Source organism: Tyto alba, unplaced genomic scaffold (assembly GCF_018691265.1).
Source record: "Tyto alba isolate M040663 unplaced genomic scaffold, T.alba_DEE_v4.0 Super-Scaffold_46, whole genome shotgun sequence".
Lineage (NCBI taxonomy): Eukaryota > Metazoa > Chordata > Aves > Strigiformes > Tytonidae > Tyto > Tyto alba.
In genome coordinates this window covers 5,037,709-5,052,525 of record NW_024881322.1, presented here as the reverse complement: position 1 = coordinate 5,052,525, position 14,817 = coordinate 5,037,709, and the positions used below count along the sequence as shown (strand labels likewise).

Sequence of the window (14,817 nt, the reverse complement as noted above, 5' to 3'; positions counted from 1 at the left end):
TATTCTGCTATATTTTGACTTGCCAGAATGAAAAACAAAACAATACATGATTTTTCTAAAAGCCTTTGAGTGGTGTGATTGCTTGTATGATCATATTTTGAGTGTTACTTAGCTACCCAATCAGTATGCGTAAGTATCGTTTTATAGACACTAAACAAAATATGCATGTGTAGAGATGCTTAAAGATGTGCTCAGAAATATTACAGGCTTTTAACTTTCCAAGACTTAAAAAATATAAATAAATAAATAAATAAATAAAAAAAAAAAAAAAAACCAAAAACCAACCAAACAAACAAAAAAACCAAAACCAAACCTTGAAAATCCTCAACAAAGCTTGTAAAACTAAGAGTAGCAAACCCCCCCCAATATTTTATAATGAGTCAATATTTCCTATTTGAGAGTCAACTGAACTTTGCTCACTTGAAATTCAAAGCAATATACCCATAACTTACAATTAGCAATGGAAATATAATGTATGTAATTACTATAATATACTTAGCTATTTTGGAATTGTAATGAAATCGAGGGTTTGCCAGGTGTAATGTATTGCAACATATTAAGCTAGGGAATTTAACATGTTATAATCTTTGCAGTATACAGAAATAAAAAGGAATATGACACAGATCATAGAGATCATATATGTCCCTTTAATTTTTTACATTCTTTTTCTGTAAAAAGAATTTAAATACCACAACTAGTTAGCTTAAGATATTTTGCTTCTTTGACTTGACACCTTCCCACACACAGACATGTCTATTAAAGGCAGAGCAGTAGTTCACGCAGACCTGGGGCTCTTACAGAAATTAATGTGAATGCAGGTGAAGTCCCAACTAGTAATGTACTGGCAATCCAAAAATGCAAGATACAATATTTTACTGGTGGCCCTTATATCCAGTGTTGTTTTGCCGCATTGTCATTTTCATTCCAGGCACTTAACTGCTGCAATGAGGACAAACCCTTAAGAAATATGGATACATTTGCATACATAATTCCTTGAATATTTAAGATAATAATAAATCTTCCCCACTCTTGTTTACCATGTCTCATCAGCTCTCATCATGAAATTTATATAACTATAAAGTGGCACTTTTAGCCACAAATGCCAGTGTGTGGCTTTAAGTTTTCATGCCTGTTAGACTGTAGCTTGAATTTAACACTCCTTATGGCTTCTTTAAAAGTATGGGGTTTTGCTAATGGAGATAGCTTTCAACCCAATATCTTTCCACAGTAAAAACCGATCCAAATCAGAAGGATCAAATATGATGGTAAGGAAATGTTAGTTTTTGTTGCATCTGTAATTGCACTGAGCTATCTGGAAGCACTTTTAGATACAGTTTATGATTTTTTATCCAATTTCAAGGCAAGTTCTACTGTAGAAATTGAATCAGAAACCTTGAACATTTAGCTATTGCTGTTGTATAACGGGATTACGCCTTGATCTTCATGCTTTTTTCAGCTGCAAAGACCGAGCTTCTCTACCTAGAGAATTATCTATATAGTAAACTAAGAAACTTCAGATATTCCACACTAATTTCCCACATGGGTAGGTACAATACATGCTCTGATAAAGATTTCTCTGGATTCTTAACAAGGAAGTCCCCATAACAGGTGCCTTCTATTTATTAAATACCTCTGCAAACTTAGAGCCAGTCAGTAGGAAACAAGTTGTATGCAGAGCTGAGAGGAACTATGCTGTAAAATCTGGCTTCATTAGAAGACACAGTAACCAAACAAAAGGACCTGCACTCAAATAATTAATGTGATGTAGTGCCAGAGCTGCAATTTTCCATCCTACCTAGTCCAGTGTGTGGTAGCCCACACAGAAAAGCCACAGTGGTCTACCAATACTACAAAATCCATGGAAAAGATGACCCTCAGCATCCTAAATTCTCAATATCCAGTTCTCTGAAAAAAACGGCACCTGGTTTTCTGGTTACTTTTTTTTCTATAATCAGCAAAGTAAAATACAAGCTCAATAAGGTTAATTAGTAGATGATGATGAACTATATTGCTATATTAGAAAATAATGCATTACTTATATGATGGTTGCAGTAGCTCTTTAGAAGGCAGCCACATCATTGAACACCTAATGAACCTGCCTAGCTGGAACAGCCTCACTCTGGCTGGCATGGGAAGGCATTGACCATATCCATCCATAACATCAAGGCTGGGTGTAGCTCATGGATACTTTTATTATTTGGTTGATTATTTTTGCTCATATTTTAGAAAGTAAATAATTTTATTCCAGCTGCACTCATTACCATGCATGGAAATGAGCAGTTAAATACAGTTCTTTTTTACAGCATTTTTTTTTTCTTACAGATACACTGAAGTCTAATTGCCAGCACTACAGTGTAATTTCTCTCACCATTATTTTCACAAAACCACTATTGAAAGCTAAGTACCTGCACTGAACATACAGTGATTGCCAGAAAAGTGTACATTGGTATATCTATCCTAGTCCAAATTGAGATAATTTCTGTAAAGAAATGTGTCAAAGGACAGAGTGGGATGGGGGGGAAGTGATGTTAAGGAATGAATTGCAAGATGGCTTTTCTTTTCGATGATAACCAGAGAGGATGAATGACTTATTTCCCAGGTGGATATCAGCAAGAAGAGGAAACACAGATACAGGTTTATCCTGACGTGTTTTTCATTGCCCATTCCTGCTTCATTGCCAGGATTTCCAAAATATGTTTTTTAATGTTCAGAAATAATTAATCAATAAAATGAGATGGAAAAATGTGGCAGAAAAGAAAAAAATTCAAAACAAAATACAAAAGGAATTTAGCTATTAACCATTAGCAATTTTACACTATTCCTCGAAAATAAATGAAGTATACAGATACACATATATATATATTCAACACACAAATATCTGTATTTAACCCTGACAGTGGCTCAGTGTCTCTGAATAAAATCTCAATATGAAATTTATTTCAGTTCTTTTGTCTCTTGCTTGTTCTTGGAGAAACTGGAGATGGAAAAGACATGAAGATATCTATAGTAAAGCAAAACTGTTTCCAGTAGTACAATATATTCTTAACTGCTCTGTCCACCCTAGTTTTAAATTATTTGTATGATGACAATTCCATAAATTCCTGGACACATATGATGGAGACATCAACATTTTTCAATTAATATTAAACTCAACTATAAAATATCTTTCCATAAATATCTCATTATCAAAATATAAGTTTTGTTTCTAATTAAAAAATCTAAAAAATTTAATGCAAATTAAAACCATTACTTAAAATAGTTTCAAATGAGTAAAGCCATTTTTCATTGGTTTATATTTACAAAGGTTTCCATTTCCAAGGAACAGTAGTGGTCTAATTAGCCAAAACAGTACAGTAAGAGCATATACTGCTCTACTGATACTCTCAACATACTTCAGCCATTTACTTAATATGGTTAATAATAATTATAATAGCAATTTTTTTCTAGTTGACTCTTTCTTAGCAACTCTGTTGCCTGCCTTTTTACATATAAAGGGAACATTTTTTACTCTAGAATGTATGAGTAAAGATGCAAAACTGTTAAGAAACTTATTACAGTAACTTAAGAGAAATAGAAATTTAAAGCACATTTTTAAACCTTCACTATTGCAAGGAATGTTACACCTGCCCTTCTGCCGTGACTCGCTGAAGATCTGCAGTGTGGAGAAAAGGAATAGCCAAACCAAAAGAATCCTTTGCTCTAGTGTGCATGCAAAATGCAGCTAAATCAATGAATTGGAGAGACTAAGTCCCAGAACGTGAAGATTTACAGAGATATTCCTTAACAACCCAGCGTGTCTGCCTACTTATCCTGCTGCCACTGCTTGCCAGGAGGATGCCCCATGCTTGCGTGGTTATGAGTTCTCCTAACCATATAGGCTGCTGGTTTAGGAAAGGACACCTGATTTCCCTGGAAGCTCAGCCAGCACTGCAGAGCAGCTCTTCGAACGCCTCCCTCCCATCACTGCCAGGGTGCTTGCTGCCCATGGGGAGGGTGGGCAGGGGGAGGGCTGCTCCACCCGAGTTCGCAGGCACGGCACTGCTTTCCAGAACCTGAGCTGTAGTGCACCACCAACACAAAGCAGGACCAGGATAGCCTAACAACAAATACTGGAGGACCCTCAGAACTGGGATAATGGAAAAGGAAAAAATTCAGTCATGAGTTTAAGCATTAAACCCAGAATAATCTATCATAAATTGGAAGATAACGTCTTGGGAGCATCTTAAGGAAGGAAGTCTCAGGTATGCTAAAAGTGACCAGTGTTTATGCATCTGAATAATACAGAAGAATTACACAGAGGTTTAACACAGAAGGATATCGCTGCTGCTCATAAAAACATGAGGAGAATAAGAAAAGGAAGAGAACTACTTAAGTGGTAAGGCAGTAAGGCAATGCATCTTAAAAATGTTGGCATGAAACAGTCAGAAGTAAATCTAAGACAGAAATAAGAAGGCTCACAAGCACTCCAGTATTTTGGCTCGGGAACATATTTCCACACAGAGAAGCAGGGGGAACCTGCCAGAGTGTATAAAACAGGTCAAATTCTTTAGGAAAGGGACAGAATGAGTAGATGTCTATGGTAGACACAGTCTGGACTTGGCGGTCAAACTGAAGCTTGTACTCTTTCCATGGAACAGAAGCAAATGGTGGATCCCTTTCTTCCTGAGCTTAAGTAACACAAGCACAGAACTCCAAAGTTATTTCTGTCTGCAAAAGATCATTACGAAAAAAAGCCACTGCAAGCTGGTCTGACTTAGCAAGTGCCACCTGAACAGTCATATTCAAAAGCGACGCTCTCAATCAGTCCCACAGGACTCAACAGCATTCCCAGTCTCTTTGAGAGAAGAATAAATCTGCACAGTATTTCTGGATGGCATAGTAAGGAACATGATGTTGAAAAACTAACTTCATTTTGTTGTTAAAAAATAGTATTTACATTGCCTGCAGCATCTTTCTGTAAGAATAAGAATCAGATTCTTTCTTTCAGTTTCTGAAGAATTTGTTGTACCAACTGTGAGCAATTTGGATGAACCCTTTCTGTAATAGACTGAGTTCATCTCAATACCAAATGCATAAGGTCCACTCAGACCTTTTTCATATTCCAAAAATTAAAACCTGCTTGAGGACTAACATATTGGTCAGCTATTTGTGATTTCAGAGAAGTCTTTTAAATGTCACTCAAGTGCACAGGGCTGCCAATTAGAATTTTAAAATTCAGAAGATCATTGTTGACTAAATAAAACAAACATGGAGAGTAGCTTAAACTTCCCAGTGAATTCTACAGCAGTTAACTGGTTTTGACACTGCTGAAACTCGTCCACTGCAAAGTCCAAAACCCCAAATTGTCATAATAATTTTCATTTATCTAACTAGACTGCCTTGTTTTTCCCAACTTTCAGTAAGTGTATCTACCACTGCTAAAATTGAATCAAGATGCCACGGTCTTCAAATCTACTTACTAAAGCTAAACCTTGAGCTTTGTATTTGACATCTTCCCCAATGCCATACAAATGTGTTTCATAATGCCTTAGATAATTTTCAGTGAAAGCCGAGTATAATGTCTTTTATTTTCTGTGCCTCTCCCTAACCCTTTAAGAGCCTGGTCCTTCAATCCTCCAAGCCCTGCTCTTCTCTTCTGTTCATGTTGTAAATATTTTTAAGGACTGCAGGATATGAGTCAAAGATAGTCTGAACTTTCCTCCCTACCTGTTGGGATTGGGGTCCCACCAGCTTTTCCCATTCCTGAGAGGATTTTCAGGACTGTGCTGAAGTAATTTGAAGGCTGCTGCTGAGCCTCCTCCATTCATGAACACTTTCCTGCCTTTTCTCCCTTTCCTCAACAGTTTTATTTATTAGTTATAACTAGGGAGCTTGTTAGTCTGTTTTTTGTCGTCTAACTTCTTCTGCTAACCTAGTATGGGTTAGCGAGATTTATTAACATGTAAGACAACTTTATAAAACCATTTTATAGCCTTGCCTGTGGTTTTCTTGTTTTTCTATTGCATAGCACATGGATCAAGAACCAAATTCTATTGAAAAAATCAATAGCTGGAACTGTCTCTACATTTTCAAATACAAACGTGTCATTAATAATTTGATAATTAGACATGTAGGACATGCATGGTTGCACTGAAATGTCTAAAGAGTCTGAATATTGAATAGAGTAAGGAACAGCTTTGACATCAGCTTCAGGAATAACAAGGTATTCACAAAGCAAAGAAGAGAAACCATGTAATTTCTCTTGTCTATCCATAAATTCTCTTTCTTGTGAACCCACCACTTCAATGTCAGAGACTCTGGCAAAAGCAATTAAACATGCACTCAGTTTTGTACAATGGATTGACCCAACTTTTGCATCACACACACAAATGCATCTAATTTCTGTCATTGTAGTTTAAGAGCTCAATGACCTCTAAAGGCAGGAACATCAGTTTCCTTCCTTTCATGCATGTTGTTCTGTTTCTATTTAGGTATCTTTGTATGCTTCCCCTGGTACATCTCCCACCCACATTTACCGCTTTCTCCCGGTGCTCTATTTGCAAGCTTCCTCCCTCTCCCCCCAGGATATATTTCTAGCAGCTGGGTTCTCTCCTACACAGGTCATCCCTCCTTATACTATGAAATAGCAAGCCAGCCACGTAGACGTAAATGAGGCTACATTGAAAGAAAAAGTCATTTGCTATTAAAAGCAAAACAAAACAAACAAAAAAACCCAACACCTCTATCACAAACAAACCAATTTTTATGCTTTTAATGTAATGATCTATACCTTCACAGATGTACATAAACCAACACTAAAAAGCAGAGAAAACTACTATTAGAGAAAAGTAGTTTTCATACCTAAAAGTATATTAATGCATACTTGCAAGATTCTAATCTGATTAAAAATCACCATAATAGTGTTTACACAATGATTCTTAAATATTTAAAAATATTACACTGTTCCAGAACATTGTAGAAACAAAATATATAAATGTGATCTTAAAAATATTTTCCTCATTAATCACATTTCCACAATCTGACCCTTTTTGAAAAGCTGGACTATTTGTTCATCTGTCAACAGAAAGAGACATGTGATATAGTACTTCATATTCTTTAGACAGTAGCTAAGTGTTCGAGGACAGTATAGATAAGCACACTTTTAAAAGTTTCCATCTGCTTCTCTCATTGTTGTAGATAAAGAAAATGGCATCAAAGGGTAGCAGAGGTGCAAGCGCTCTGAATTCCTGTAATCATTTTTGCACTGGAGAGATAAATTAGGAAATGCTTTTCTAACACCAGTCATTTTATATGTGCAAAGATGTGCTTCTAACTCAGCATCTCATTTGGAGAAAGTGCACTCACCTCCATCGCTGCTCACAGGTCACTCAAACTTTGGGAACACAGACCTCCTGCCATGTAACCCTGCTGTACATGCATCCATCCAGATTATTTTCCTTCTCCCTTTGTAATTTTTTTGACAACGTTACAAATCTGACCACTCTTTATACTGCAGTTTCCCCACCACAAAATAACTTCAAGGGACAAAATCAAACTTTGCTTTCTTGATAGTTTAATTTCAACATCAACTTTTGAATTCTTACCATGGTCTGTAAGTTCAGACACGCAGAGTTGACTTGGCTCATTTCCACTTGGCTCATCATGTCCTATGGACACATAGCTGCATGTAATGACTGGCTGAGAATGAATTAGGGGTTTTGAAGTCTGCTCATCAGATTCCTTAGTCGAATAAAGCACCATGGAGAAATAAGTACAGTTAGAGTTTTCAGCAGGATCACAATACAATGGTTGCCCTGATCTACACAACTGCTGGGACTTCTTTTAGGCAAATACTGAAGAAAAAAAACAAACCTGAGCTTTTTTGTAAATGATCAGTGGTGACAGCCACTCAGCCATAAGCAGAGACAGATTTAACATATTTTTTTCCCCAAACACAATGGGAAATAGAAATTAGACTGCATGCGAAAGAAAAGGTAGAAGACAAAACACATAACAAAAGTTCATTATTTCTGTGATGGTTTCATTGACTATTTCCAAACCGACACTGTTCTCTCTACGATAAGATGTAGTGCTAAAATTGAACAGGCCTATCTTCTGTTGCAGATAGCTTAAAAGCAAAGGACAGCTTACACTGGGAATCATTCCAGGACTTAATTCTTACTAAAAAGCCAGTTGAAATGTTAATATTCTTAACTAATCAAATGAAAAGAACCCACAGCCATGCCAAATTAGAGTGTTTAAAGGATTACAATTCTCAATTTACCTTAAAAATGAATGTATTTTGAACTCTGATGTCACACAGACTGTCAGTAAGTGTATTTCAGAAAGCAGATTTAGATTTAAGGATTACTTAACAAAAGAAAATCGTGCAATGAATAGAGAGTTTGTCAAACGATAACTGAATGTACTTTCCCGCATCACAGATCCACAGGTTCAGCTAAGCAGTCCAAACTTCAATGCACTTCCAAATTATTAGTCTCAGAACAGGACTGTGTCTCTAATGCTAAAGAAAGCATGTTGGAAACAGAAAAGTGTTGTACACTTAATATGCATAAATAAGGCCTCCAAAACAACGGCACATACTTACATGTAGGACATCGACATTCAGCTGCTGAAAATTACGAGACCTGAATTCTTGCATTCTTCTGATATTTTCTTGATATTTTTCTTCTGCCAGTTGTCTGTAAATACAGAATACTTGTGTTTAGGATGTGTTATTAGGGAGTGCACAAAGGGACCTTCTAAAAGTAGATGTGGAAAACCAAATTCCATAATTAGACTTCCACAGTGCCAAACATTCATGGCATCTGCTTAAGGTGACGTTAGTTTTAGTGAACTCACAAAGATATTTCAGGCCTTATTTCCAAACACTATTATATTTTTCTTTCACAACTAGCATAATATAATTGAGAAATAGTAAATTGTTAGTCACAGTCTTTTGTGTTTCTTCCAAAGATCTTAAATACTTTGGACTCTATTCCACCATGTGGTGGCAGGTACATTTCAGCTGAAGACAGGCATGCAACACTTGTGTGCTATGAACACCCAGGGAAGAGATGCTAACTGTGTTTTTCTGTACAGAACTACTCCAGCCAGGTGCTTCATTACGCAGCTCTTCCAGTTTCCATTACAATATTCCTTTCCCATCCCTCTCTAGATTTGCACTGCTGAAAGCAGATCTCTAATCATAGAAGGTACCATTTTCACACTGTTTCAAATACTTTCAGCCAGTGTCAGCTGACAATAATCCTGAACTGAATATAGACCCATTTTAAAGATTCATGACTGAGAACAAGGTTTGAAAAATAATATGCTGCCTTTATATTACAAAAGAAACGTATTTAATTTTTTGCTGGGGAAAAAACCCATGAAAATCTAAACACTAAAATGCAATAAAGCGAAGAACATCTGCTGGGCAAAATCCTTTGTGCTGCCACTACTATGCCACACTTCCAAGCTGTGGAAACAACCACTTCAGAAGTGCTAGAGCCTGTAGTAGCTTACTTAATTAAAAGGCTTCCTAAGAGTTCAGTAGCATCCAAGTCTTAACAGAACAGGAGTTAGAAGACCCATGAGATAAGAGTCATGAAGAAGTTCATATTGGGCAGCAGGGACACAAGAGGCACATTAGTTTATTTACACCAGCAGTAATAGTTACCTTATGATAGAAAAGGTCCTCAGCATTTGCTCTCTGGCTTACAGGCAGAGTTTCGTTAGCAAAAAAGCAAACTAGAACTAACCTGCAATTAGTATTATTTCCTAATATTCATCCATTTTTAAAAAGTGAGACAGATTTCCCATTTATAAATTTACATACCATATCCAGTATCAAATGCAATGGTGTCAGATAGACATAAATGCTCATCATTTTCCAAAAGGAAATGAAGGCTTTTAGTTTTTTTGTTTGTAGCTTTTGGGTATGGGTGTCACAAGTTGGCACAAGTAATGCTAAGATGTGATTTGACAGAGCATTTTCACTCAACTGCAATTACTATTGATTTGGAGGTATATGTAGCTGCAGAGTTTCTGGGGCCAGAAATTCAGACTTCATGCCACCTCACAATATTTTTATGTACTAGGACATCATTGACCTCACAGTATTTTTATGTACTAGGACATCATTGCCTTACTGAATTGCTAACTTGCTTTGGCACAACAGAGTTAAGACGCCAATTGTCATGATCAAAAATAATTATTCCCTCTATTATCATCTTTAAATAACTGAGTAAACATCTGTTAACTGACATTGCACTTTGCAAATTGTTTTTGAAGAAAACATTAAAAACTAATTACAAATGAATGTGGTGCTTTTCTGATTTTCACTCAAACTATAAAAAACGTAGAATATTTTTAATTGGGAAAAACCCAAGTGTGTCATCAAAACAGTATATTCTTCATTTTATTTAAAAAAGAAATCCATGCATATATACATAGACTTCCAGCTGTTTTTCATATTTCACTCAGAAATGGTACTTATTCTCCTTCAAATCCCTGCTTTTATTATGTCTCAAAAAAAAAAAAAAAAAAGGCAAAAATCATAAAGCCTTTATAACATGTACATTACCCCTGTTTGATCATTGGATAGGACTATCCTCTGAGCTATTAACTTCTATTGGCAAATCTCTTAGGTCAAAACAATTGACAAAAGCTGGATTGTAACTAAATGCAATCCTTAAAATGACAAGTCATTAAAAAAAAAAGTGTCCTATTGTAACACACCTGAAAATCTCTCATATACTTATTTAACCAGAAATACAGTGCTCAAAGTACCAGTTTTGGGCTAATGTTCCAACTTTTTTTTTTCTACATAAATACTTACTGTGATTTAACTCATCCAAAATCCCCGTTCATTTCCAGTAGCTGAAGACTTTCTATCTTTATTTTTACCTTGACAGTTCTAACCCTCTCTTTAGATTGTTGGATGTGGAAAACTACATGGTTAGGGCACAATGCAAATGTTATGCTCAACTTACTTCAACTTCTTTGCTTTTTCATCTGCAGCATTTAGCTTCCTCAGCCTCATTCGTTCCCGTGGTGTCATTTTCTGTACTTCAGACAGCTCCTGCAGAGTTTGCAAATGAACTCTTCTCTGCCTGAAATAGAATGCATGCAAACCCACCTTCATATAAAAATGTAAATAACATTATTTTGATTTGATATTGAAACATAGTGACATTTCAAATGGAATAATTAGAAAGTCACAGGTACTATAACAGACTAAATAGACTAGTTTGGAAAGCAAATGCCTCTTTTAAATTGAAATATTTAAGCTTAGATTCATGAAGAAAGTGAATCATTTCAGGCATTTCAGGTGAGAATGGAAAAAGGTAAACTCAGATCCTTAAAAGAATAAATGTTGAAGCACAGTGAAATATTTACCCTGTCAGGCTTCATTATGGAGCATATTCCAAGTACAAAGGCAGTCTTTAAATGAGAACAACAGAAAAAAGCAATATCACCCATTCATTTTACATTGATTGTTACAAGCTGTCTAGAACAAAAGAAGATATTAATGTGTCTTTAATGCCACATATAATTATCATGTTGTCTTCTTGAATTTCTGGTCCTAATCTATAATAACAATTCACTGGTAAAATGACATCAATAGACCATCTCTGAAAGCTGAGCATGAATTATTGACATATGTATCTCAGCTGTATTTATTAACACAGAAGAGCAATATTATTCCTGTATCAGAAAAGGGATAATAATCTCAGATTTTTATCTCACATCCTACAGTAATTACAAAAAATAAACCATAGTGTGAAATGCCTTGGCAGTCATGTTTCACATCAATATATATTTATTATACCATATATTTATGATGCCTATTAATTTCAAATCACTATTTTTGCTCTTATGAGATAAATTCACTTCTGATCATCTAAGAGCCCAGTTTTGTAACCATACAAATTGTAACACTCTTTCTGGGCTATCATTTTTAAATCAGGATTTTAATAAATGAGAAGTTTTCATTATGCTTTGCAAATGTTGACTAGAGAGGGAAATAGTGTAAAGATATGAATATTTGTGTGAAATATGAAAGACTAAAGACAAAGGCAAGAAGAGTTCAATTATTCATAAGAATGGAACTAACTCTTCAAGTATGAATAATGTAGACATATTTCTTCTCCCCCGCAAAAAAATAATTTAAATTATAAGAATCTCTTGGAAAAAAAAAGCCATTTTTCATCCAAGTCAAAACTGAACTTGTACAGTTTTATACGTACTTAAATATTTAAAATTTATTACTTGCATTGGATTGGAATAAAGTAAGCCATTAGAGGCCTTTACTAAAAGGAATCAGACTCACCTATACATGACAAAAATAATTCCTAGCGAGAAAAAAAAATCATAAAGTAGTAACGATTGAGAAGGACACCGTAACAAGCAGCTCCTTGTATACTCACTCAGACTAGAGTATTGTTTCATTATAGCAGATGTGGGAAATTCACTATGTTTAAATTATTTCTCCTCCACTTTTCTGCTCTTTACCATTTTTCAGGTAATTTTATTTCATTTTACCTAGCTCTTTAGATCTTAGATTGCAGAAATTACTTGCCATTTTGCTTACTCGTAGCAATACAGACAGCTGACATTCTCATAAATAGAATAAAATTCTTAATAAGATTATGGCTTCATGCACAGTACAAACATCTAGCAAAAAATAATGGGACTGCAGCATATTTGAAGATATTTATAGCAAAGCTTCCCCTAGGATTTTTTTCTCTAGTTGATGCCCTGAATTTGAAAACTTCAGGGTAAATTTCCATGCTCAAACAAAACCAGTTGCCATCCATTGTTCCACAATTCTTAGGAACTCTGGACCTCTGCACAGAAGCAGCTGACATTCTGTTTCCTTTTAACAAAAGTATAAGAACATGTTTGTAGTTAGAAATTGCTCTTCATCTTAGAGTGTACAACCTTTTGAACAAGAATCGTTACAGATTCTGGGATATACATGAACTTCCTCCCCATACGCTAGCTCTGTCAAGATATGATATCCATTTGGAAGGTGATGAGACTCAATACATTCAAACTAATGACAAAGGATCAGGTATGGAACACAGCATATGTTACAAATAATAGAAAGTGGTTCTATCAGTCTGTCTTCAACATGGGGATATTTGAAATCTGGGTATATAATTTTCAGGTAAAAATACTGTTTCCTCAAAGTATCTACAATATTTTGGATGCATATAGATGATTTTAAATCTTGCACCCACAAAATAAAGGCATGGATTAGAAGTTTCCTTAAGATACTCATACTTTATGTTTCCATAAGCATTAGATATTCAATATAATTCAGATATAGTTGGCATAACATTTAGGCAAGATTTCAGTGCCCAAAAACTATTTAAGGTGTATCCCTCAGGAACATCTCTGCAGTTAATTACAATTCATTTGAAGAAGCAGGAATCCACACAAAGTTAATTGAATCAACTTGAATACAGCAGCCATAGACAAAAGATAAGTCTAGTATTTACCAGCTATTTCATATCTACCTGTCTGACTCTTGTATTTCCAGTATACTAGCAAAGGGTTATTTCTAGCAGAAGCAGCAGTCTCAGCAAGCTCCATTTGCTGTTATTTATTAGACAGTTGTTACCAGCCAATACAGGTATCATTTATTGTTGCATTTTACATCTATGCTTGTGAAGTTCAACCACCTATTTTTGGTAAATGTACCTATTTATACCAAAACAGACAATGTTGGTCTCATAAAAAGACAGACGCTCATCTGTCAACAAGATGGAGCAAGAACAGAAGTGACAGGGTAGAAATCCAAACCACAATTTCTAGAGAGGAGAGCTTTACAGATACACTCCCAGTAGTTAAACTGAGTAAAAAGGATGTACAGGAGATTTTGCTGTGTTGAATTCCACTTGTCTTTGCTCCGCTTTCTTCCCACCGCTGATACGAAATAATACTTTATCTGGGAAAGCTGAAGCTGGTCACCTCTCCCCAAGTGAGGCTGCATCTGCAGAGTGAGCACAGCTGCAAAACTGCTGGTCCTCTCTGAGAGCAGAGGTCACAAAAAATGAAGGGGAAAGGCCTATTGCCTCAAAGGCACTGCTCATTCTGGTTCGGAGCACGGGCTTCTTTACTGCTGTTACCTAATAATTCAAAATAAAGTTCAGATAGCTGTTCAAGTCTTCACAGTTATTTAGAGGAAACAAGAAACAGGGATGTCTATTGTGTCTGCACAGGATCACAGACTCCTGAGATTTTGAGCATGCTAGCTCCTAACAGAGCAAAACCATGTACAGAAAACTCAGGGTCGGGAAGCGAAGGGGAGGGCCAGCTGCCATCGAAACTGCAGAGCTAATTTACAAAGGCAAAATGAAATTGCTCATGCTGACATTTGCTTTAATGATTGCAGCATTGTAATTTAATGCAATTAATTAAATATATATATTCGGTGCCTAAGAGAGAGATCATATGCAAAGGCACTACTGATGTAAGAGCCAAGAAACATTGCTAGCATTAAATTCTCACTATATTTACAAGACAAATATAATAGTATCCTATGGATGTATTAGCTGAATATTAGTTTAAGTGTATACACTTTTAGTTTGGTGTCATTTAGGAAACAGCTTTCACATTCAATAATTAGTAGGTACACAAACAGCAGCACTGTAAATGATTGTGATATAACCAAGACTACGATCGAAACCTTCAAAATGTCAAGACAAAGGTAGTAAATTACACACCAAGTGGTATTAAATTAACATATGCATATACTACACATGCATGCACAATTGACACAGTTTTATAATAAAAATATTTGATCTGAAAATCCTTTTTTTTCCCTCT

At 35.6% G+C, this 14,817-nt stretch overlaps 1 protein-coding gene across 6 annotated transcripts in view; it reads right to left on the bottom strand.

Annotated features, from left to right (window-relative positions):
* NEK11 (NIMA related kinase 11) overlaps positions 1 to 14,817 on the bottom strand; it is a 94,711-nt gene that overhangs the window by 37,805 nt on the left and 42,089 nt on the right. For all 6 annotated transcript variants that reach the window (XM_032991279.2, XM_032991277.2, XM_032991278.2 and 3 more), the window contains 3 exons: positions 10,974 to 11,093; positions 8,588 to 8,681; positions 7,584 to 7,719 (listed from right to left, as the gene is read on the bottom strand). In XM_032991279.2, coding sequence (XP_032847170.2) covers positions 7,584 to 7,719; positions 8,588 to 8,681; positions 10,974 to 11,093 — 350 coding nt within the window. The remainder of the gene's footprint in view (positions 1 to 7,583; positions 7,720 to 8,587; positions 8,682 to 10,973; positions 11,094 to 14,817) is intronic.